The sequence below is a fragment of the Oncorhynchus keta genome, chromosome 14 (assembly GCF_023373465.1).
Source record: "Oncorhynchus keta strain PuntledgeMale-10-30-2019 chromosome 14, Oket_V2, whole genome shotgun sequence".
In the NCBI taxonomy this organism is placed as follows: domain Eukaryota; kingdom Metazoa; phylum Chordata; class Actinopteri; order Salmoniformes; family Salmonidae; genus Oncorhynchus; species Oncorhynchus keta.
Window position 1 is genome coordinate 47,753,822 of NC_068434.1, and position 23,592 is coordinate 47,777,413.

A 23,592-nucleotide genomic window follows, 5' to 3' on the forward strand; every position below is an offset into this window, starting at 1 on the left:
AAATAGAGATTGCCTCAATGGCGCTGCCCATGCTGTCACAAAGACTATAATACCATAGATACAAAGATGAGTCCTCTATCGCAATATGTCAATCTCAAAGTTAAGACCAGAATCCATTGCGCCTACAGCTAGCTGCCTGTTATCATTGGTTCTTGCCGGGCAAGACTGTGGGGCCGGCAGACCGACCCAGCGAGAAAGAGCAGAGTGATAGCGAGACAAGAGAGGGATAGAGACATCATCATACAATATTAGAAAAAGGGGTTCCAAAAGGGCTGTTTGGTTGTCCCCATACGAGAACCCTTTTTGGTTCCAGGTAGAATCCTTTTTGGTTCCAGGTTGAACCCTTTTTGGTTCCAGGTTGAATGCTTTTGGGTTCCAGGTAGAACCCTCTGTGCAAAGGGTTCTACATGGAACCCAAAGGTGTTCTACCTGGAACCAAAAAGGGTTCCTCAAAGGGTTCTCCGATGAGGACAGCCAAATAACCCTTTAAGGTTCTAGATAGCACCTTTTTTTTCTAAAAGTGTACTAAAAACAAATATGTAATTTACACAAGCAAAATATTTTATTTAAGTAAAGTAATGTGAATAAAAGATGGCTAGAGCCCAATAAAGGATAGTAATGGGCAGTCACTACCATCAATTGTTTTATTCTGTGTTGCAGCATTGAACCCACGTAATGCATTTATTGTACAAAAACATTATTATTTTTCAAAAACTGAACTGACCTAAAAAAACACTATTTGCTGAGCACTATTTTGAGGTGAACCACTCTCCCCTTCGGTCCTGATATACCATTCCATGACGTACAGTATGTACACTGTACAAATGAATATGAATTATTACTGTGGTGTAAATATGCATCTGCGCTGTATAGATGATTCATTATATGAGGGATGTGGCATAATTCATTCAGAATTTGTGGAATAGTCAATCAAATGATCAATGCAAAATGATGCACTGGTATGGTATGGTTTCTCTCCTACTGTAAATACTTTGCCTCATTGTTGTCAACTCATCTGTAAGCTCTCTGATTTTAGTGTTAAATAATGTGCATTCATTCTTTAATTTTCCATGTGAAAGAACAATATTGCAAGACTGAGAGACAGGATGCGTTTTCCCGCTGGTGTCAGTGTGAGCTTGACTTGTTGTAATGTGTCAGCTGAAATTGTAATTGTCCTTCCTCTGAATCCTTAAATAAACCCTTATGCCTCCCCTTCCTCTATCTTGTAAGTCTGTAAAATCCATGTAAAATCCTAAATAAAATTGTATTTCATTCATAGCCTACAGGGTTTACTTGCCATCTTAATTGTTTCAATACCTATACAAAACAAAAGCTTAACTATAATGTAGGACGACAGTAGTTGCTTACTGTTTCTTTACTGTTGGGCCAGATACAAATATACCACAAATACATGTCGTTTACATACTGACGAATTTGACTCATTAGCAATTAGTTTTATCCGTATGGTGACATCAGCGTGTTTTCCCCTTGCTCTCCTCCGCGTCTCCCCCTTTCCCTCCCTTCGTCTCTCCCCCTCAGGCACGCTTGAAGCCATGCGTTATTTTCTATTAAAAAGATGAGTCACCGGGGAGCGATCATTTCAACAGACAAGAATTTGTTGGACTAGTAACACAACAGCTAATGGCTAAACTTGGACAGAGAGGGAGGGTCTTCTGTGGTCAATTGTTGCGTCGCGACCGGTTGCGCCCAGAGGCACTACTGTGCACATTCACCGCCAGGGAGAAGCCATATAAAACGGTTGACCAATCGGTATAATGTCAGTTCAACTCATAGAGGGTATTAAACTTCTAGGATACTAACTGGAGGGGTAGTTATAAATCAATGTCCTTGGGTAGAAACCGTTATTTTTGATGATCCAATCCGTAACTGGCATGAGCCCAACACGGGAAATGATCAAATTAACAACTTTTTCTCTCTCATAGACTACTCAATATTTATAAACTTCGTAGAGGTGTCAGCTTGGGGAGAGTAAACTTGGAAAGGGTAAACATTTTTTCTTACTTTTCCTCTTTGGGACAACGACCGGTAAACATGGCAGAAGGAGACTTCTACACTCTTGGAAGTAGGCAGAGGGTCCCCCGAGATCCGTTCAGAGAGAGTCCATCAATCGCCTCTCGATTTATGGACGATGACTTTGGGATGTCCCCTTTCCCCGAAGACTTGTCAATGGACTGGCCCGGCTGGGCTCGGCCTAGCCGGCTCAGCACGCGGCTTTCCGCACCGTTTACTGGCACTCTGCGCACTGGGTTTCAGCCAACGCGCGCATCGACTGGGCAGACGCCGGTGTATTGCACGAGATACAGCGAGTCCCCCCGCAGCTCTCCGACCCAAACACCGGGAGAGCCCTGGAAAGTGTGTGTGAACGTCCACAGCTTTAACCCAGAGGAACTTAATGTCAAAACCAAAGATGGGTTTGTAGAAGTGTCAGGTGAGGAAATCTTCGAAACCTTACAAAAGTTACTAATATCGCCTTTATAAATCGAAACTAACCCAACTAATACCACCAGAATTGCTTGGAGGATAAATAAGAAACATTAACAATGTTCTTTTCGTTTTAAGTTGTACCCAGCTAGCACATTTAGTTCCTTGGCAATTGTGGAAACATGTGTTTTTGGTTTCACATTGGTTGTGGGATAGAAGCCATACTTTCCTGACCAAGTTAACATTTGTTCTACGGTTCTGAGACGTTTTACTCTGGTTCCTTGAAAGTTTTCCTGTGAGGGTTTATTAACGCTCTGAGAACAGAAATTATAGGTTATTTTGAGGTTTTTTTAATAACTTTGTAAAAAAACAAACACTCAATAACACTGCTAGCTTATTTTGTGTAAAATGTTGTGAACTCAAGAGATAGGACACATGGAAATGAATGCAAATACATGTATTTTTTTTATTGTGACACCAGTACCTATAATCTTCTGTTCTCTATCCATGGGTTGCGGTCCAAACAGTTAAGACACACACTCGTCCACTTACACTTATTTGCCTTATGCCCTTGGGGGAATCCCCGTTGTCATCTTGGGGGGCGGTCCAAATGATTAGCCAAGCAAGAGTAGTTTGCAGCGTAAGCCCCTCAGACCTTGTTTTTAGTCGGCTTTGCGAGTGTACAATTATGTTCACTCCGGGGATGAAACTCCCCATAATTAAATTAGACGATTGTACATCTGCTAAGAAAAGTCGGCAAAAACTTAAAAAATACATCAATGAAGTCAGCATACACGTGTAAGTAAAAACGAATGCAAATAATTTTGAAATTGTGCTACTAATGCACACGGTGGCACAAAAACGTCTCATATGTCTCTTAATGTATGTTAAAATGTTTTTTATTTGGTTATCTTTTGGAAATTGTAGAAATAAAACATTTTCTTTCTTTAGAAGTTGCAGCAAGGCAGGCTAACGTAAGTTAGCCAATTCATGTGCTAGCTATCATACAGTAGGTGTATATTAATAACTATATATTTAATAAGTAGACATGCACTCATAATTGACTGTAGCGTATATAAAGCACCTACAAGCTACCGTTGGGTGAAAACACAATCATCGCAGGATGAATGAGTGACGAATTTCCGGCCAAGGGTGGTCAATTTAAAAATTATTCCTTCCTCCCTCGCTCCTTTAAAAAAAAATGTTATTAACAACAAATCAATACATAAAGCACATGAGGGAACACAAGCATACATAGATTACAAACAATGGACAATCGAGCTAGGGGGTACAATATCACATTACAATTACACATGGACCTTAAGGGACATGCACATACTTACAATTCTAACAGCTTTTTTGTTAGTAGAGCATTTAACCGTCTTAAAATACAGTTCAATTTCTTTTTGTAGGGTACAAAAATGTGGTTTTCTGTTTGTAAATTTACATTTGTGTATATGAAATTTGGCCAAAAGAATAATGAAATTAATTACATAAAAATGATTCCGCTTATTTCTATTGTATGTAAAGAATCCAAACGGTACATCTCTCCACAATACTGTAAAATCTTCATAAATGTGTTCAATTATAAACCTACTGATGTCTTGCCACAGTTTTCTTACATGCATACAATGCCAAAAAAAGATGTCCTCCCTCGCCCCTTGCCCTGCAAGTGTATACTTGTCAGACGTCATGATACGTCATCAGAAGTGTCCACTTAATTTGAGGGCTGAGGGGATAGGGTGTGTTTTTGAAGTGTTTGGACCGCACCCACAGAGTTAGTCCACTGTGCCACCAGGATAGAGCTAGCGTGCCATGCTTTTTTATGCATACAATGTTATTTTTTTGTCTATTCAAACAGACTCCATTTCAAAGAAAACAAGCACTCATTAAGATCAGGTGTGGCTAATTAGTGGGAGACAGTTTTGTTGATGAGTTTTTTTGATGCTGAACGGAATGTATAGGTTTTTAAATAATATTTTTTAGAACGTTCTCTGAAAGCTACCAACATTTTCTTCTGGTTTTTATGGAACATTTTCTTCACATTTTGAGAACTTAATGTATGTATGTCTTTACATTTCAGAAATTCCCACAGAAGAACATTGTTTCTTAACGTTCTCTGAACTATTTGAGAACATTCCCAATGTCAAACCAGTTGGAAAACATTCCAAGAACATTGCCCACTTTTAAATACAATGTAACCATGTTTGAAGTATTATGAAACGTTCTGTTAAACTATTGAAATACAGTACCAAGAAAATAACATTTTTGTCAAGTTCCTTAAATGTGCTAAGAATGTTCCAAAGCCAAGCAATTATCCTGCACCATTCCCAGAAAGTTGTGGGAAGGTTGCATGCAAAATTACCATAGGAAAACCATGCTTTCACCAACTCTTATAAACATATGATTATCAGAATGTTGTGTTCTAGCTGGGTAAAGTACCACAATAGATAAAGTAACACAATAGATATTATTGACAAAATAGTTATATTCATATTTCAAATATTTACATAAGTTATTCACATAGCCAGCTCATATCAGCTCATATCAAGGGATGTTATGATATCCTGCTCTACAGTATGTGCAGTAGGACCCATGACTTGCAGATTGCTAGACCAGTTCATCAAGGCTCGGCACCTGTTTAGATTCCTTCAAAATCACTCACCAATGCGCCAGATATAGATTTAAGTGAGGAAGGCCCATGACAACAGTATCTGTCCACAAGAAGATAAGCAACACACTACTGTTAGTGTTTAACACTAGAGAGAGAATGTTCTGGAACTATTACTCTGCCTGGTGATAGCTGACTAGACCCTTCAGTATTTATTTAATCATAAGCTTGTTGTACTACCATGCCCTGATTCTAGGAACCAAAAACATGAAACAGGTAGGTTCTGGAAGTATTATTCAATTTCTGCCCATTGATGGCTAACTACATCCCTTCAGTATTTAGCCAATTCATATACCAGTAATGTTTGAGGTTGTTGTGTTACCATGCCCTTAACTGATTTACAGAACAGAACTGCCCTGATTGTGGAACCTAATCATTTTAAGGGCTATATTAACCTCCTGTCCAGGGCATCCATATAATCGTTGAGTTTGTTATGTATAACCAGGTCCTGATTGTATAGACAAATAAGCGTAAACAATATTACAAGCTCTCCATGGCTTCTTAGAGAGTAGACTAAATATTTAGGGAACAACTGAATAATGCCAGGGATAACCAGCACCTAGGCAAAGTCTGAGGGAAGTAGAGGCTAGTGTAGGCTACAGAGAGAAGATACTAGGCCCTATACAAGCTTTTTATAAACACATTGTTGGCATGCCAGTTGGGTCATTTAGTCAGCTAGCTGCCTTTCTCCGTGGCTCTGCCTCAGTGACCTCGTTCTAAAAGTCTGCCTGTGTGGGCGTGTCACAAGCATGTTCAAGCCGGGGTTGACGTGGCCTCTCCGGGCTTTCTCTCATGTCACAGTTTGTACAAAGCAAAAGTTAACCTAACATTGGCTGAACAAGGTTTTGCCTCATCATAGTTTCTAGGCTGTCCAAAGCAGTGTGTCCTTGAGGCTACAGAAAAAACTATGTTTAATGGTGTAGCCTACTGTATATTTGCAATTAAGGTCTGAGTGTGTCACCAGGGCTGTTTGGAATGTGACATCTGTACCACAAGGGACTGAGGGAGGATGAGAGGTTCTGGGAGACTGAGAGAAAGCCTGTGGTTGTGTTTTTATTCTCTCCAGACGAGCTCACACTGCAGGGGTATAGCGTTGCACATAGCTGGGCAGGAACGAGCAGAGGGGTGGAGGGTAGCGGCTGCTACACTGACATTTAGCATGTAGAGCAGCTGCACAGACAGAAGTCATAAACAGAACTTTATTAAGATGAAGCCTTCATTCTGGGGCTTTCCAGATCTATCTCTTTATCTCACTCTCTGTTTGTCAGGAATATATGTGTTTAGGTTGGTGAGGTCATACTTTGCGGAGAAGCAGGGTTAAGATGGGAGGAGATGGAATGGTGTCTTTCGTCATCATTTCTGTGAATATATGACCCACCCTTACACCAGGGACACGACTAAGTATGTACTCTGTTTACATCAGTCCACAATCCTGGGAATTAGATAATTACACTGCTATAAATATCTTTAGAAAAATATTTGCGAAATATTTTTGCCAATTATTGCAAGGGTTTGGATTTCAACACCCAGACCCACTTATCAGAAGCTGTCTATTATGTCATAAAAACGATACGGATAATATGTTTTAAAAGTTTTGACAGGGCATATATATACAGTTGAAGTCAGAAGTTTACATACACCTTAGTCAAATAAATATAAACTCAGTTCTTCACAATTCCTGACATTTAATCCTAGTAAAAATTCCCTGTTTTAGGTCAGTTAGGATCACCACTTTATTTTAAGAATGTGAAATGTTAGAATAATAGTTGAGAGAATTATTTATTTAAGCTTTTATTTATTTCATCACATTCCCAGTGGGTCAGAAGTTAACATACACGCAATTAGTATTTGGTAGCATTGCCTTTAAATTGTTTAACTTGGGTCAGACGTTTGTGGGTAGCCTTCCACAAGCTTCTCACAATAAGTTGGGGGAATTTTGGCCCATTCCTCCTGACAGAGCAGGTGTAACTGAGTCAGGTTTGTAGGCCTCCTTTCTCACACAAGCTTTTTCAGTTCTACCTACAAATCTTCTATAGGATTGAGGTCAGGGCTTTGTGATGTCCACTCTAGTACCTTGACTTTGTTGTCCTTAAGCCATTTTGCACAACTTTGGAAGTATGCTTGGGGTCATTGTCCATTTGGAAGACCCATTTTCTACCAAGCTTTAACTTCCTGACTGATGTCTTGAGATGTTGCTTCAATATATCCACATAATTTTGCTGCCTCATGATGCCATCTATTTTGTGAAGTGCACCAGTCCCTCCTGCAGCAAAGCACCCCCACAACATGATGCTACCACCCCCTTGCTTCACGTTTGGGATGGTGTTCTTGGGATGGTGTTTTCTCCAAACATAACGATGGTCATTATGGCCAAACAGTTCTATTTTTGTTTCATCAGACCAGAGGACATTTCTCCAAAAAGTACGAACTTTGTCCCCATGTGCAGTTGCAAACCGTAGTCTGGCTTTTCTATGGTGGTTTTGGAGCAGTGGCTTCTAGGAGACAGAACGTGTCTCCTTCCTGAGCGGTATGACGGCTACGTGGTCCCATGGCGTTTAGACCTGCGTACTGTTGTTTGTACAGATGAACGTGGTACCTTCAGGCGTTTGGAAATTGTTCCCAAGGATGAACCAGACTTGTGGAGGTCTACAATTTTTCTTGGACTTGGCTGATTTCTTTTGATTTTCCCATGATGTCAAGCAAAGAGGCACTGAGTTTGAAGGTATGCCTTGAAATACATCCACAGGTACACCTCCAATTGACTGAAATGATGTCAATTAGCCTATCAGAAGCTTCTAAAACCATGACATAATTTTCTGGAATTTCCCAAGCTGTTTAAAAGCACAGTCAACTTAGTGTATGTAAACTTCTCACCCACTGGAATTGAGATAGTGAAATAAACTGCCTGTAAACAATTGTTGGAAAAATGACCTGTCTCATACACAAAGTAGATGTCCTAACCGACTTGCCAAAACTGTAGTTTGTTGACATGAAATTTGTGGAGTGCTTGAAAAACAAGTTTTCATGACTCCAACCTAAGTATATGTAAACTTACGACTTCAACTGTATATATATGACGTGATGTTTGGTCTATTGGTCTGTTTTCTGTGTCTAGTAACAGAGATAGTTTCAGGGTCTTATCTTCCTCCTTGACCTGATAATGGCCAAGCAACAGAGGTTACACCATTTGACAATGAATTATTGGTTAGGGTTATTGAACTCTGCTCATTGGATTTCATGTTGCTTTTTTCCACAGGAAAACATGAAGAGAAGCAAGAGGAAGGAGGTATAGTGACAAAGAATTTCACAAAGAAGATACAGTAAGTACCCATATCCACATGCAACAATGATAACAACAGCAACTACAGCCAATAAACACATACTCCCTTAGGATTACTTTGCGTTGCGTCCATATCTCACAGGTAATCAAACATTTCAAACACATCATATGATCCCATTTCAAAGTTGTCACTCGTTCGATGAGCAAAACAACAACCTTTAGCCTCCCCACAGGGAATCTATCAGATATTTCAAACATCTATTTTGATACGATCCAATATAACCAAATAACACAACTGATAAAGGAACACCTTACTGCACAATGGGGACTGTGACGAGACACAGCCATTTTATATATCTTGTATGGTCAATTGCACTGTATTATGTATTAGACCTAGACATTGTGTGTATGAACTGATATGTAGGCTATGTGTGACATTTTAAATGTATGTAGTTCAGTCCTTGACTAATGATGTTCTGTACTATGTATTGTGTCATATTTCATGTGGACCCCAGGAAAAGTAACTGCTCCTTTGTAGGGATCCTAATAAATAAGATTAGTTAGTCAGGATTAGTTACTGTCTCCCCACAGGTAATCCATCAGACATTTCAAACATCTACTGTCATATGATCTCATATCAAAATGCCAGCTAAATGGCCCAGTAACCCAAGGCAGCTAGGGGACAGAAGTTTCCATACGGCCATGCCCCTGTTAATTAGGACTATGGAACATCAAACAGTGGTGCTAATCACATGTATGGGAGCACTGGCTACCTATCAAATGGTGCCCTTTCCCTACATACTGCACTACTTTTGACTAGACCCCTATGTGCCCTGGTCAAAAGTAGGGAATATGGTGCCATTTGGGATACAGCCACTGTCTTACAGGCACGGTGGAGGTGGCGTCACGTCAATGTTATTAATTTACTCTTGGCTAATTAGTAGGCAGCTCGTCGGCACCGGCACTACTCTCTCTCTTCATATCACCAAGTCTTGTAATTGTAATCCCACAGATCACACACACACACACACACACACACACACACACACACACACACACACACACACACACACACACACACACATCGTTCTCCATCTAAGCGAAACCCAAAGCAAGAGACAGACTGAGAAATAGAATAGTGGGTATATAAATAACTGTCCTCAATACAGAAATCCTCTGGCTGTAGAGTACAGTAGGCTACCCTCAGTGGAGAGAGAGAGGAGACATTCCTGTATTTCCTAACTAATAAAAAGACAAGGGGCTTGAGTCAGTCTGTAGCGCTGAAGGTAATTCAAGGTAATTTCCGATTGAGCCAACAAATGCAGCATTTACCATGAATGCAATCTCCGCAAACGCGGAAACACTGCCATTTAATTTATTTTGCGCTATACTGCGGATCTTCAGCTCTACGGATTAAATCAAGCCCTAGAGCTTGTAAATTCCTTTCAGAATATAAAATTCTGCTGTGTGTCGGAGCCCAGCCAAGCCCAGCCCCGCCCCTCCCATAATTTTTTATAAACCACAGCTGCTTGTGCCTTTATTTCTAAATTAACTTATTGTGGTCTTATTAGCATAGGATCTTAGAGAGAGGAGTACATACAAATCATTAACTATTTAGGATTTTTCTCTGACTCTTCTGTGGTAAAGGTATAGTGCATCAACAAGGTTAACTACTTATGTTATTCCAACCTGGGGTAGACGTAGCATAGTAAATGAAAATCCGGGATAGTTAAATGAGTATGATATGTTATGTTTGGAATTGTTTTATTCATTTGTGGGTGTCCATCATTAGTTTCGTATGATATGTTACGAATTATAATTCATAAGATATGTTACGAATTATAATTTGTATGATATGTTATGAATTGCAACCTATACAATATGTTACAAGTTTGTATGATATGTTATGAATTCCAATTTGTTGTGGCTAACGTTAGCTAGGTGGCTAACAGTAGCTAGGCTAGGCGTTAGGGTTAAGGTTAAGGACTAGGAGTTAGGTTAAAGGGTTAGGGGAGGATTTTGCTAATATTCTAAGTAGTTGCAAAGTAGCAAATGATCTAAAATGCTAAAGTTGTCCGTGATGAGATTCGAACATGCATTATTTGGGTTTCTAGACATTCGCATTATACACCTACCCATCCACCCCGACCAACCACCCTACTTTAGTTGTTGCCTTAAGTAACCTTCTGTCTTATTTATCCATACCAAACATAACATATCATACTCATTTGAGTGTTCCAGATTTTTGTTTACTATGTTATGTCTAGTCTGTGAGACCAGGCTGGCTATTGTCATAACTCTCCTGTGAAGATCTGAAGGATCAGGTTACAGTCGGTCCGCTCTACATTGCCCTCTCTCTCCCACAGAGGTGGAGGGGGCCGCTTTATGGCGGTCGTAAAATACTCTGCTTCTGGGCTCTGTAGTATCGAGATTGGAATGTGACTGTGGATCAGAGAGCCACTTGGACATCAAAAAGTTGAAAAATTGAACAGTATTTCTGTATTCCAAGCAGTTGGGGTGGTCCGTGGACACTTAATGAACAGTCATGTCGAGTTTGTTTCATTTGGTGACCTCATCAAATCAAATTTCAAATCAAATTTATTTATATAGCCCTTCGTACATCAGCTGATATCTCAAAGTGCTGTACAGAAACCCAGCCTAAAACCCCAAACAGCAAGCAATGCAGGTGTAGAAGCACGGTGGCTAGGAAAAACTCCCTAGAAAGGCCAAAACCTAGGAAGAAACCTAGAGAGGAATCAGGCTATGTGGGGTGGCCAGTCCTCTTCTGGCTGTGCCGGGTGGAGATTATAACAGAACATGGCCAAGATGTTCAAATGTTCATAAATGACCAGCATGGTCGAATAATAACAAGGCAGAACAGTTGAAACTGGAGCAGCAGCATGGCCAGGTGGACTGTGGACAGCAAGGAGTCATCATGTCAGGTAGTCCTGGGGCTCAGGTCCTCCGAGAGAGAGAAAGAAAGAAAGAGAGAATTAGAGAGAGCATATGTGGGGTGGCCCGTCCTCTTCTGGCTGTGCCGGGTGGAGATTATAACAGAACATGGCCAAGATGTTCAAATGTTCATAAATGACCTGCATGGTCAAATAATAGTAAGGCAGAACAGTTGAAACTGGAGCAGCAGCATGGCCAGGTGGACTGGGGACAGCAAGGAGTCATCATGTCAGGTAGTCCTGGGGCATGGTCCTAGGGCTCTGGTCAGTTGAAACTGGAGCAGCAGCATGGCCAGGTGGACTGGGGACAGCAAGGAGTCATCATGTCAGGTAGTCCTGGGGCATGGTCCTAGGGCTCAGGTCCTCCGAGAGAGAGAAAGAAAGGAGAGAATTAGAGAACGCACACTTAGATTCACACAGGACACCGAATTAGGACAGGAGGGGTACTCCAGATATAACAAACTGACCCTAGCCCCCCGACACAAACTACTGCAGCATAAATACTGGAGGCTGAGACAGGAGGGGACAGGAGACACTGTGGCCCCATCCGAGGACACCCCCGGACAGGGCCAAACAGGAAGGATATAACCCCACCCACTTTGCCAAAGCACAGCCCCCACACCACTAGAGGGATATCTTCAACCACCAACTTACCATCCTGAGACAAGGCTGAGTATAGCCCACAAAGATCTCCGCCACGGCACAGCCCAACTGGGGGGCGCCAACCCAGACAGGATGACCACAACAGTGAATCAACCCAACCCACTCAGGTGACGCACCCCCTGCAGGGACGGCATGAGAGAGCCCCAGTAAGCCAGTGACTCAGCCCCTGTAATAGGGTTAGAGGCAGAGAATCCCAGTGGAAAGAGGGGAACCGGCCAGGCAGAGACAGCAAGGGCGGTTCGTTGCTCCAGAGCCTTTCCGTTCACCCTCCCACTCCTGGGCCAGACTACACTCAATCATATGACCCACTGAAGAGATGAGTCTTCAGTAAAGACTTAAAGGTTGAGACCGAGTTTGCTTCTCTGACATGGGTAGGCAGACCGTTCCATAAAAATGGAGCTCTATAGGAGAAAGCCCTGCCTCCAGCTGTTTGCTTAGAAATTCTAGGGACAATTAGGAGACCTGCGTCTTGTGACCGTAGCGTACGTGTAGGTATGTACGGCAGGACCAAATCAGAGAGATAGGTAGGAGCAAGCCCATGTAAAGCTTTGTAGGTTAGCAGTAAAACCTTAAAATCAGCCCTTGCTTTGACAGGAAGCCAGTGTAGAGAGGCTAGCACTGGAGTAATATGATCAATTTTTTTGGTTCTAGTCAGGATTCTAGCAGGATTCTAACTTCTAACTGAAGTTTATTTAGTGCTTTATCCGGGTAGCCGGAAAGTAGAGCATTGCAGTAGTCTAACCTAGAAGTGACAAAAGCATGGATTAATTTTTCTGCATCATTTTTGGACAGAAAGTTTCTGATTTTTGCAATATTACGTAGATTGTTATTCAAAAGAGAGATCAGGGTCCAGAGTAACGCCGAGGTCCTTCACAGTTTTATTTGAGACGACTGTACAACCATTAAGATTAATTGTCAGATTCAACAGAAGATCTTTTTGTTTCTTGGGACCTAGAACAAGCATCTCTGTTTTGTCCGAGTTTAATAGTAGAAAGTTTGCAGCCATCCACTTCCTTATGTCTGAAACACATGCTTCTAGCGAGGGCAATTTTGGGGCTTCACCATGTTTCATTGAAATGTACAGCTGTGTGTCATCCGCATAGCAGTGAAAGTTAACATTATGTTTTCGAATAACATCCCCAAGAGGTAAAATGTATAGTGAAAACAATAGTGGTCCTAAAACGGAACCTTGAGGAACACCGAAATTTACAGTTGATTTGTCAGAGGACAGGAGACACACAGTACTGCTTCTTTGTTTGTATTACACTTCTCAATTATGGGGTTTGCATCTGTCATTGTATAAAATAAATTATTAAGCATAAGAATACTTTTGGAAAGATAACAATGTGATCTTAGTCTTCTAAATGAGAATTGTTTTTCATAGTAACTTATGATCAGTCAGTGGCCACGACCCCATGAGCACAGACATTACACGGTGTCATGGAATGGCCCCTTTTCTACTCCTGTATAAAGCCACCAGTGCCTAAATTTACATTAGACCAGAAAACATGGAAGCTGTCGCCTCATGTTGAAATGGTTGGCAACTCTACCAAAGGACAAGACCAGAGAACGTGGAGATCATTCCCACGTAGAAATGGCTAAGAAACCTACAAACTAAAGAATTAATATTCCGGCTGCAGCTGTTTAAGTACTTTAGTCTGGTAAACGCAACCGGTCGAACGACCGAATGGCACTGTGACCTATCCATTATAACAAGCTGCAACTACGAAAGACTTTGATATCTGGGGGAACGCAACCAGAGACTCTCTGATTAACTACACTGCTCAAAAAAATAAAGGGAACACTTAAACAATACAATGTAACTCCAAGTCAATCACACTTCTGTGAAATCAAACTGTCCACTTAGGAAGCAACACTGATTGACAATAAATTTCACATGCTGTTGTGCAAATGGAATAGACAACAGGTGGAAATTATAGGCATTTAGCAAGACACCCCCAATAAAGTAGTGGTTCTGCAGGTGGGGACCACAGACCACTTCTCAGATAAGTGGCTCAGGTAGTGCAGCTCATCCAGGATGGCACATCAATGCGAGATGTGGCAAGAAGGTTTGCTGTGTCTGTCAGCGTAGTGTCCAGAGCATGGAGGCGCTACCAGGAGACAGGCCAGTACATCAGGAGACGTGGAGGAGGCCGTAGGAGGGCAACAACCCAGCAGTAGGACCGCTACCTCCGCCTTTGTGCAAGGAGGAGCACTGCCAGAGCCCTGCAAAATGACCTCCAGCAGGCCACAAATGTGCATGTGTCTGCTCAAACTGTCAGAAACTGACTCCATGAGAGTGGTATGAGGGCCCGACGTCCACAGGTGGGGGTTGTGCTTACAGCCCAACACCGTGCAGGACGTTTGGCATTTGCCAGAGAACATCAAGATTGGCAAATTCGCCACTGGCGCCCTGTGCTCTTCACGGAGAACGTTCTGCTGCCTGCAACATCCTCCAGCATGACCGGTTTGGCGGTGGGTCAGTCATGGTGTGGGGTGGCATTTCTTTGGGGGCCGCACAGCGCTCCATGTGCTCACCAGAGGTAGCCTGACTGCCATTAGGTACCGAGATGAGATCCTCAGACCCCTTGTGAGACCATATGCTGGTGTGGTTGGCCCTGGGTTCCTTCTAATGCAAGACAATGCAAGACCTCATGTGGCTGGAGTGTGTCAGCAGTTCCTGCAACAGGAGGCATTGATGCTATGGACTGGCCCGCCCGTTCCTCAGACCTGAATCCAATTGAGCACATCTGGGACATCATGTCTCGCTCCATCCACCAACGCCACATTGCACCACAGACTGTCCAGGAGTTGGCGGATGCTTTAGTCCAGGTCTGGGAGGAGATCCCTCAGGAGACCATCCGCCACCTCATCAGGAGCATGCCCAGGCATTGTAGGGAGGTTATACAGGCACGTGGAGGCCACACACCCTACTGAGTCTCATTTTGACTTGTTTTAACTTAGGCCGCCCCATCCCGCATGCGGGATCGTGACTACAGCCTAAAGCTCATTACCATAACGCAACATTAGCGATTTCTGAAAATTGCAAATGAAATGAAATAAATATGCCTGCCCTCAAGCTTATCCTTTTCTTAACAATCCTGTCGTCTCAGATTTTCAAAATATGCTTTAGAACCAGAGAAAATCAATAATTTGTGTAAGAGTGGTGATAGCTAGCTTAGCATTTAGCGTTAGCATTTAGCACGCAACATTCACAAAAACCAGCAAAGGGATCAAATAAAATAATTTACCTTTGAAGAACTTCAGATGTTTCAATGAGGAGACTCTCAGTTACATAGCAGATGTCCAGTTTTTCCTGAAAGATGCTTGTGTAGGACACAACGTTCCGTTTTGTTACTATGCATTTGGCTACCGAAACTAACCGAAAATTCAGTCACCTAAACGTCAAACTTTTTCCGAATTAACTCCATAATATCGACTGAAACATGGAAAACGTTGTTTGAATCAATCCTCAAGGTGTTTTGTCATATATCTCTTCATTGAAATGCCTTCCCTGGAAGCGTGCATTCTTCTCTGATTCGGATGGAAAAATACTGGTACCTGACTTTTGCGCACCAATTTCCACGCAGACACCGTGCGGGACACTTGGTAATTGTAGGCTCTTATGGTCAATCTTCCAATGATATGCCTACAAATACGTCACAATGCTGCAGACACCTGGGGGAAACGATAGGAAGTGTCCGTTCATTCCTGTCGCATTCACAGCCATATAAGGCGATCATGGAAAACGTGCCTCCAGAAATCCTGTTGATTTCCTGGTCACTCAAACATCTTGGTTTTGCCTGTAGATTTTGTTCTATGGCACTCACAGTGAAAATCTTTGCAGTTCTGGAAACGTCAGAGTGTCTTCTTTCCAAAACTATCAATTCCAAGCATAGTCGAGCATCTTTTCGTGACAAAATATTGCGCTTAAAACGGGCACGTCTTTTTATCCAAAAATGAAATACTGCCCCTATAGGACTAACAGGTTAAGGACAAGTTAATTTTTGATAAGTTTGGTTTCTATTTATCATTTTTGTGTGATTTTGTTGTCAGCACATTCAACTATGTAAAGAAAAAAGTATTTAATAATAATATTTCACTCATTCAGATCTAGGATGTGTTATTTTAGTGTTCCCTTTATTTTTTTGAGCATTGTATTATCCAGCAGACGGACCAGCAATCACAGAGAAGGACAACAAAGGCATAAACTCATAAATATGTAAATTGCAATTTATTTTTGAATGAGCGGCTGTTCATGTTCAAAGTATTAGCATTTCCAGTGTAGTTATCAACTCTGAATTTCCCGCTCTTGAGCTGTCCCCACCCCTTTCCTTTGTCTACCAAGCTGTCATATTGGTTTCGTCCACTAGGGACTTTTCTGTGTGTCATGTTAGTAACCAATGAACTGTGTGTGTGTTTATGTAATTTTGTGATTGATTAGTTATTTAGTAAATAAAAAATGAAGCCAATTTGTATATCACTGATTCATGATTTATGATGCTAGGGTTCGTGCAGATATCCAAGGGTCTGTCACATTCAGGAATGAGACTGATGAGGTAATAATACATTAATAGAAGACTGTAATCGATAAGACAATAAAATATTTGTAGAGTTATATTCGGGAAATTGTAACTCTATAAACAACATTTTCCATAGGTGCCCCGACTTCCCGGTTAATTATCATTCCATGATTCGTTTAATCACAGAAGAATTACACAACGAGAATTGATTTGATAATATAACAGTCTACATATTTAATGACAGCAAATGCTACAACACTATTCTAAAAAACAAATACTCAATGTCTCTCTGTGTATCTCTCTGGAATGTAATTCCTATGTGTTTTTCTGTGAAGGTCTCACTCTGTGCTAGCTATTTGGTTTGTTATTCAGGGCTGTGGGTGGATTGTCATTGTCACTTTACCTCCTGTCTCTCTCTTCCCGCAAGCCCTGTTTCACTGCCTCTCCCCCCAAAAAAGCATATTGGACAGTTTCGGGCAGCCATACAGAATCAATGGGAGAGATAAAAAGCTATGTAGCCAGAGGTGTATAAAATCCCCAGCCGGACAGACATGATTATGCAGTCGGGTGTGTCACGTAATAAGCTGGCTGAGTGATTTGACTTTGTCAGAGAGACTTGCTGCATTTGGCTCCCTAAAAACAGGGGACTGTGAATTGGAGCCTTGAAGCCTGGGATGATTTATTATGGGGTCTTCATTCATTTCCAACGTTCCACACATGAGTATGTATGTCTTGTGGTATCTCTTTCCCCTTGATATGCCACTCTTTACCCTTGCTCTCTGGCTTCCTCAGACTCGGACAGGCAATTGTCAGTTATGTGTAAAGACGGTAGCGAGACTGTAGAGGGGTTATGATAATGAAATGGAGGCTGGACTCTAGGTATGAGTCTGAGTCCCTGCCCTTTAAAAAAAACATGTGAGGAGAATAATGTGTTTTCACATGTGAAATATGCAGTTTCAAGTGTTAAAAACATTGTGAAAATTGGGTATGCAGATTCACATGTGGGGTTAAAATCATGTTATTCTCCTCACATGTGAAAAGATGGTGTTAACATGTTGCAGTAGCAATGTTTCCACTGGGGATTTAGGGTGACCACATCTAAAAAGCCCAAATGCTGTACAAAGGATAAAAAAAAAAAACGATAACACGATTAAATAAACCACCTCCCTCTTTCCTGCAATTCTCCCTATCTTCGGTTATGTTACGCTGGCCTTTGCTTTCTCTGCCTTTTTTCCAGTTGCAAGTTTTGGCACATTCATTTCAACAACATAGCACCCTGCATCTCACTGCTGTTTTGCCTCTGAAGCTACAGTAATCAGGGTCAGTCCCGGTCAGTCTCTGGATGGGGGCTGGAAGTGGTGAAATATAAACATATGAAAAAGAATGTCACATGTGGGGAAACATTTTTTTCACAACGGAAAAACGTGAAAAATGTACGTGAAACTTTGCACGTGTCCCAAAACCACGTGTCTGACTCAACAACAAATGATTAAATAATTAATTTGTTTCACGTGAATTCAGTCCTATGTAGAATTTTTTTTAATTGTGTTGTTTACATTGGATAAAAGTAGAAACCATAGAAAATGGTACATACACTACAGTTGAGGAACAATGGGAAAGCAATTCTGCTTTGAAAGTTGATCAACTTGTCACCCCACTTTTGAGAAAATGGCCCTTGAAGCTTTTTGGTACACCTACTGGAGAGTTCTTCTTTGTCGACACCCATTCAGCATCCTTCACACCCTCTTTAGCCTAAAACCCCAACCCATCTCTTTAAAGATTCACATGTGAGGCGATGTGCTAAACAGAGTGAGTAGTGTAGTAAACAACCAACGTTTTTAAGACAAAAAATTGTAAAAGTAATAGCCTAGAATAAGGAAAGATTCCAGGTAAAAATATATATGGCCTATATCCTAATATGACTGCGGTGCAGGTCATGTTGTTCTTCACATTACCGTCTCTGGTAAACACACACTCAAATAAAATGAAATAAAATACAGAAGGTGTAAATGGTACAGAGAGATGGTTACTTGCATATTTGCATAGTAGCGATATCAAAAACAGGAAGTCTCCAGATAATTATTAGATGACGCTTACCCAGACACATTGTCTAAATTGATGGGTCATGTGAAAGAAATGCTATAATCATCCCCCAGGCAGCTAAGTGGATGGGTCACTATTGTCTAGACATGTACACATGTTCATGAAATACAATAGATGGCTGTAATCACCCCCAGACACACCTGGCTGACTTGATGGGTCTTGTAATCATTTGGTGAAGTGGAGTCTTTTTGTTCAGCTAAACAACGAACTGGCATAATCTCAACTCATATTAAACTGATTGTCATAGTGGTAGTATAAATATGCAGGTAGCTAAAGCTAACCAACCATGTCCAATGCTAGCTAGCTAGCTAGCTAACATTAGGCTAATACAAGCAATGCATATAGTTTTCTGATTCTAATAATATTACTACACAGATCATACACGTAACTTTAACTAGCGAGCTAGCAAGCTATCGTTCACTAGCTAGCTAACAGTACGCTTTAACTTGCAATGAATATTACTTTCTGACTAAATTAGAAACGTATAATATATGAAAATGTAGCTAGACTCTTACATGGATGAACGGTTTACGGCAGACTGGAACAATTTAACTCCGTCTGTAGCTACATCTTGTGTAAGGGATTTCCTCCTCTTCTTCCGAATAGAGGAGAGGCGAAAAGGATCGGAGGACCAATATGCGGCGTGGTAAGTGTCCATGGTTCTTTTAATAAGAAATAGTACACATGAACAACTGAATACAAAAACAATAAACATGGAATGAACGAAACCCAAAACAGTACCGTGTGGTGAAAAACACAGACACGGAAACAAACACCCACAAACACACAGTGAAACCCAGGCTGCCTAAGTATGATTCTCAATCAGAGACAACTAATGACACCTGCCTCTGATTGAGAACCATACTAGGCCGAAACATAGAAATCCCCAAATCATAGAAAAACAAACATAGACTGCCCACCCCAACTCACACCCTGACCATACTAAATAATGACAAAACAAAGGAAATAAAGGTCAGAAAGTGACATCTTGTTTGGCCAGTATTGTGTCAAGTCACTCCGGTTTACACTGACCGTGGCATGTGCAGAAAGTGGCCCATCACAACTCTTTCCAACTGATCTGTCGATAGCGCCTGCTAAATTCAGGGCATCAATGTTGTTGAGTAAAGTAGCAAAACGTTTGTAATTGTTGATGGCTAATGTTATGTCTTTCAAAAAAGCCGTGTTTGAAAGGATAATCAACACAATCTGAGCAGCTCACGTTATAGACAGAAGCGTGCTACATGGCAGACCAACGCATTTCTGGCCAATATATATATATTTTTTAAATATGTCTAAATGCCTCTCCTCTGGAGTAGTAACGTGCAACATACATACGCCTAGCTTCCTTAAAGGGTCACATATGTGTGTTCACACGTGTCTGAAAACCATGTTTTTTTCATATGTGATTTTTTTCATGTGTTTCTTTTGTACGTAGCATAGGAACACTTGGCAGCTCATATGAAAACTCCAGCGATGGACAGAGAGCCTTATATGGCCAAGCTGCTTCACAAAGTCCAGAGACCAGTCTGTCTGGGGTCCGTCTTTCATTCTCTCTCTCTCTCTCTCTCTCTCTCTCTCTCTCTCTCTCTCTCTCTCTCTCTCTCATTAAAAGCAAGTCTAAGAAGCGGTAGATATGTTCTGTGACCTATTTCTATGCTTCCCTTTCTCAAGTTTAGTTTAGTTTTCTTTTACATTCAGTTTTGTACACCAGCTTTAAACAGCTAAAATGCAATATTTTTGGCTATAGAAAATATATTTCACAGCTATTTAAATGGTACAATGATTCTCTACGCTATAATTGCTTGTTTTTTCACATAAACTGACATTTGGCGCACTATTAGAATTTTAGCAAACAGGAAATGGCGGAGCAATTTCTGCATACTGCATCTTTACTGTTTCGTACACTCAATGTATTTAAAATAAGAAAGAGAATGTATGTTTAGATCATGCTTATGAAGTATTATATAACATGTGCTACTACAGTGTCATAAACCAGATTAGACCAGATAAAACTCAGCAAAGGTTAATCCCATGCTGACATTTATTTAGGAATTGATAGCAGAGAACACAAGACCTCTAACTTTTACCCAGAGCCATACGCTTCTGTCTGGGCTATATACTCCAAGGATATGTCCTATCTAGCAACCAAGGTAATCTTTAAATCTCTGTTTGTTTATCTCATATTGGTCCAAACATATTAGTGTTTTGTCCAAAATGGCACCCTATTTCCTATAAAGTGTACTACTTCTGACCAGAGCCCTATGGGCCGTGAATAGGGTGCAATTTCAGAAGCAATCTCTTGTCTGTTTATCTCATATTGGTCCAATCATACCAGGCCTCCTCTCTCCATCCTTCTCGCTTGGCCCTCTACTATTTTCTATTTTTACCAATGACCTGCCACCGGCATTTAACAAAGCCTGTGTGTCCATGTATGCTAATGATTCAACCCTCTACACGTCAGCAACCACAGCTAGTGAAATCACTGCAACCCTAGAATGGGTAGCCGATAATAAACTGGTACTGAACATCTCTAAAACTGAGAGCATTGTATTTGGTACAAATCATTCCCTAAGTTCTAGACCTCAGCTGAATCTGGTAATGAATGGTGTGGCTGTTGAGCAAGTTGAGGAGACTGCAGTCCTTGGTTTTACCTTAGATTGTAAACTGTCATTGTCAAAATACATGGATTCAATGTTTGTAAAGATGGTGGAGGTCTGTCCATGATAAGAGATGCTCTGCTTTTTTGACACCACACTCAACAAAGCAATTCCAGCAGGTTCTAGTTGTATCTTATCTTGATTATTGTCCTGTCATATGGCCAAGTGCTACAAATAACCTAGGTACGCTGTAGTTGGCCCAGAACTGAGTGGCACGTATGTACATTTTTAAAGTATTTTGTGTGTAATGTATTTTCCATTATTTGTCGGAGCCCAATAAGTCTAGCTGTCGCCATTGGCGTCGGCTAATGGAGATTGTAATAAAATAAAATAAAATCCTCCAGAATCCTCATAAACATTTTGACAGGCGGTAATGATATCTCACTCTCTCTCTAAATTATTTTTCTCTGTCTGTCACTCTGTCCCTGTCTCTTTCTCTCTCCCTCTTTCCCTCTCTCTCAAAACACATTTATGAGGAAGCCATTTATGCTAATTTAGTCCTAAACTAGTTCAAAAACCAAGGGGGAAAAGGGAAATTGGTTGTTACCTGTCTGTCTGGCTGTTGAGATGAGCTGATTAGAAAAGTATGCAAATGGGAATTTCAGGTGATAATAAACTTTGCATCAGACAGCCATTTTTAATAATTGGAATCAGCCCTCATTTCTCAATCCTGCACCTGGAGCGAGTATGTCTCTTTTTTCTCCTTCTTCTTTTTTTCTCCCTCACGGCGCTGCGATGATGACGGCAGCCAGAACATTTTAATGAAAACCTGAAAAATGAGTGTTGGTCAAAGAAAAAAAAATTGCTTTCAACATTAATTTAATCTGGAGCCAAGGTGTTAAATCCTCTGTTTATAACTGGAGGCTGTTATAGGTATCGACAAGATGTCAATCAAATCCATTTGCTAGCACCAAACAGTAGTTGCAGTACTGCTGAGGTAATTCAGAAAAGGTTGCAAAGTTTTTAAAACCTCCAAGCACAGTTGTGTACACAATGTTTTGCCTTCCTTTCCACACCTCTTCTCTCTGTCTTTGTAGTTACCAACTTTTTCAAGACCCTCAAGCTTAAAGTTGTATGTACAAGTCTCTCAAATGTTCTTTCTCTCCCTTTCAGGATTCCAATCGACGTGGACCCTCTGACGGTCTTCGCCTCCTTGTCGCCAGAGGGTGTGTTGATCATCGAGGCACGGCAGAGCCCTCCCTACTACCTCTTTAGTAACGACGGTCCTCAGGGAGAGATGGAAGAGGCCAGCCAGAGCCAGGAGGCCACCATGGTCTAGGGCGAAGGCCTGGGGAGACACAGGCTCACCCCGGGCCCCCCTCGGGACATAATAGAGCATCCAGCAGAGTAGAGAAAGGGCTAACACAGGTTCAAAGCCATCGAGACCTTCCGCGCTATGTTGTTGGGTCAGTCCGAAATGGCACCCTATTCACTATTAAGTAGTGCACTGAATATGGTCCCAAAGAAGCATTCTGGTTTTCTTTTTGAGTGTTAAGTAATCACTCAATCCCTCCCCTAAAATATATAATAACAACATGGTGTTTGTATATCTCTTGGCAGCGAAGGCTATTTGGATCTGTCACAGATTTAATTAAAAGTCCCAAACTAAATCAATCCTAATGTCTCACAGTGGAGTTGCTATGTACAGTATGCATCCAGTCCCAGATGCAACACTGAACCGACTCCAGATCCTAAACTGAGCAGCCGAGGAGCAAGCTGGGGCCCATTCTGCCTGGATCATCCTGTGATGTCTTGGTTTTCTATCCGTATCCCATTTGTGATGAAAACGTCACTTGACAGAATGCTTCATATACACCATATTATGTTAAATGTGTAATTGAGAGAAGCACATTCAAATGGATCATCAAATAAAGTCATCCCATATGGCTTCATTTCTGAGTGGGAAGACTTAATGAAAGGGATATTCCCATCATTATAGTGTGTAACCTACTATACGTGTGTGTTGAAACCGTATTCTACCCTAATGCAGGCCTACTCTCTGTAAATACATTGCACTTAATTAACAGTACGTGCCAACCCATAGACACATCTATTTGAGAGCCATGATTACCCTACCTAGAGGTCTTACAAACGGATGTTCGCTGCATTTTTCTATTTGTGCATGTAATGATGACGCTGTGCTCGTTCTTGGGGAATGCATTTTTGCTAGACATCTCCACTCCCTCCACCCTCTCCTTCCTCTGCCCTCCATCATCTCCTTCTCTCCTCCTTTCCCTCATGTCTTTGTATTTGTTTATGCAATAAAACCTCCCATCAATCCCAGTGTGTGTTCACATGTTTT

The 23,592-nt window shown here is 41.3% G+C and overlaps 1 protein-coding gene across 1 annotated transcript; it reads left to right on the plus strand.

Moving 5' to 3' along the window:
• Positions 1-1,686: 1,686 nt before the first annotated feature.
• LOC118393542 (heat shock protein beta-8-like) lies at positions 1,687-23,573 on the plus strand. The gene is made up of 3 exons (XM_035786295.2): positions 1,687-2,449; positions 8,370-8,433; positions 22,404-23,573. Exons 1-3 carry the CDS (start codon positions 2,053-2,055, stop codon positions 22,567-22,569), a joined length of 627 nt encoding a protein of 208 aa, XP_035642188.1. The 5' UTR covers positions 1,687-2,052; the 3' UTR covers positions 22,570-23,573.
• The last annotated feature ends 19 nt before the right edge of the window (positions 23,574-23,592 follow it).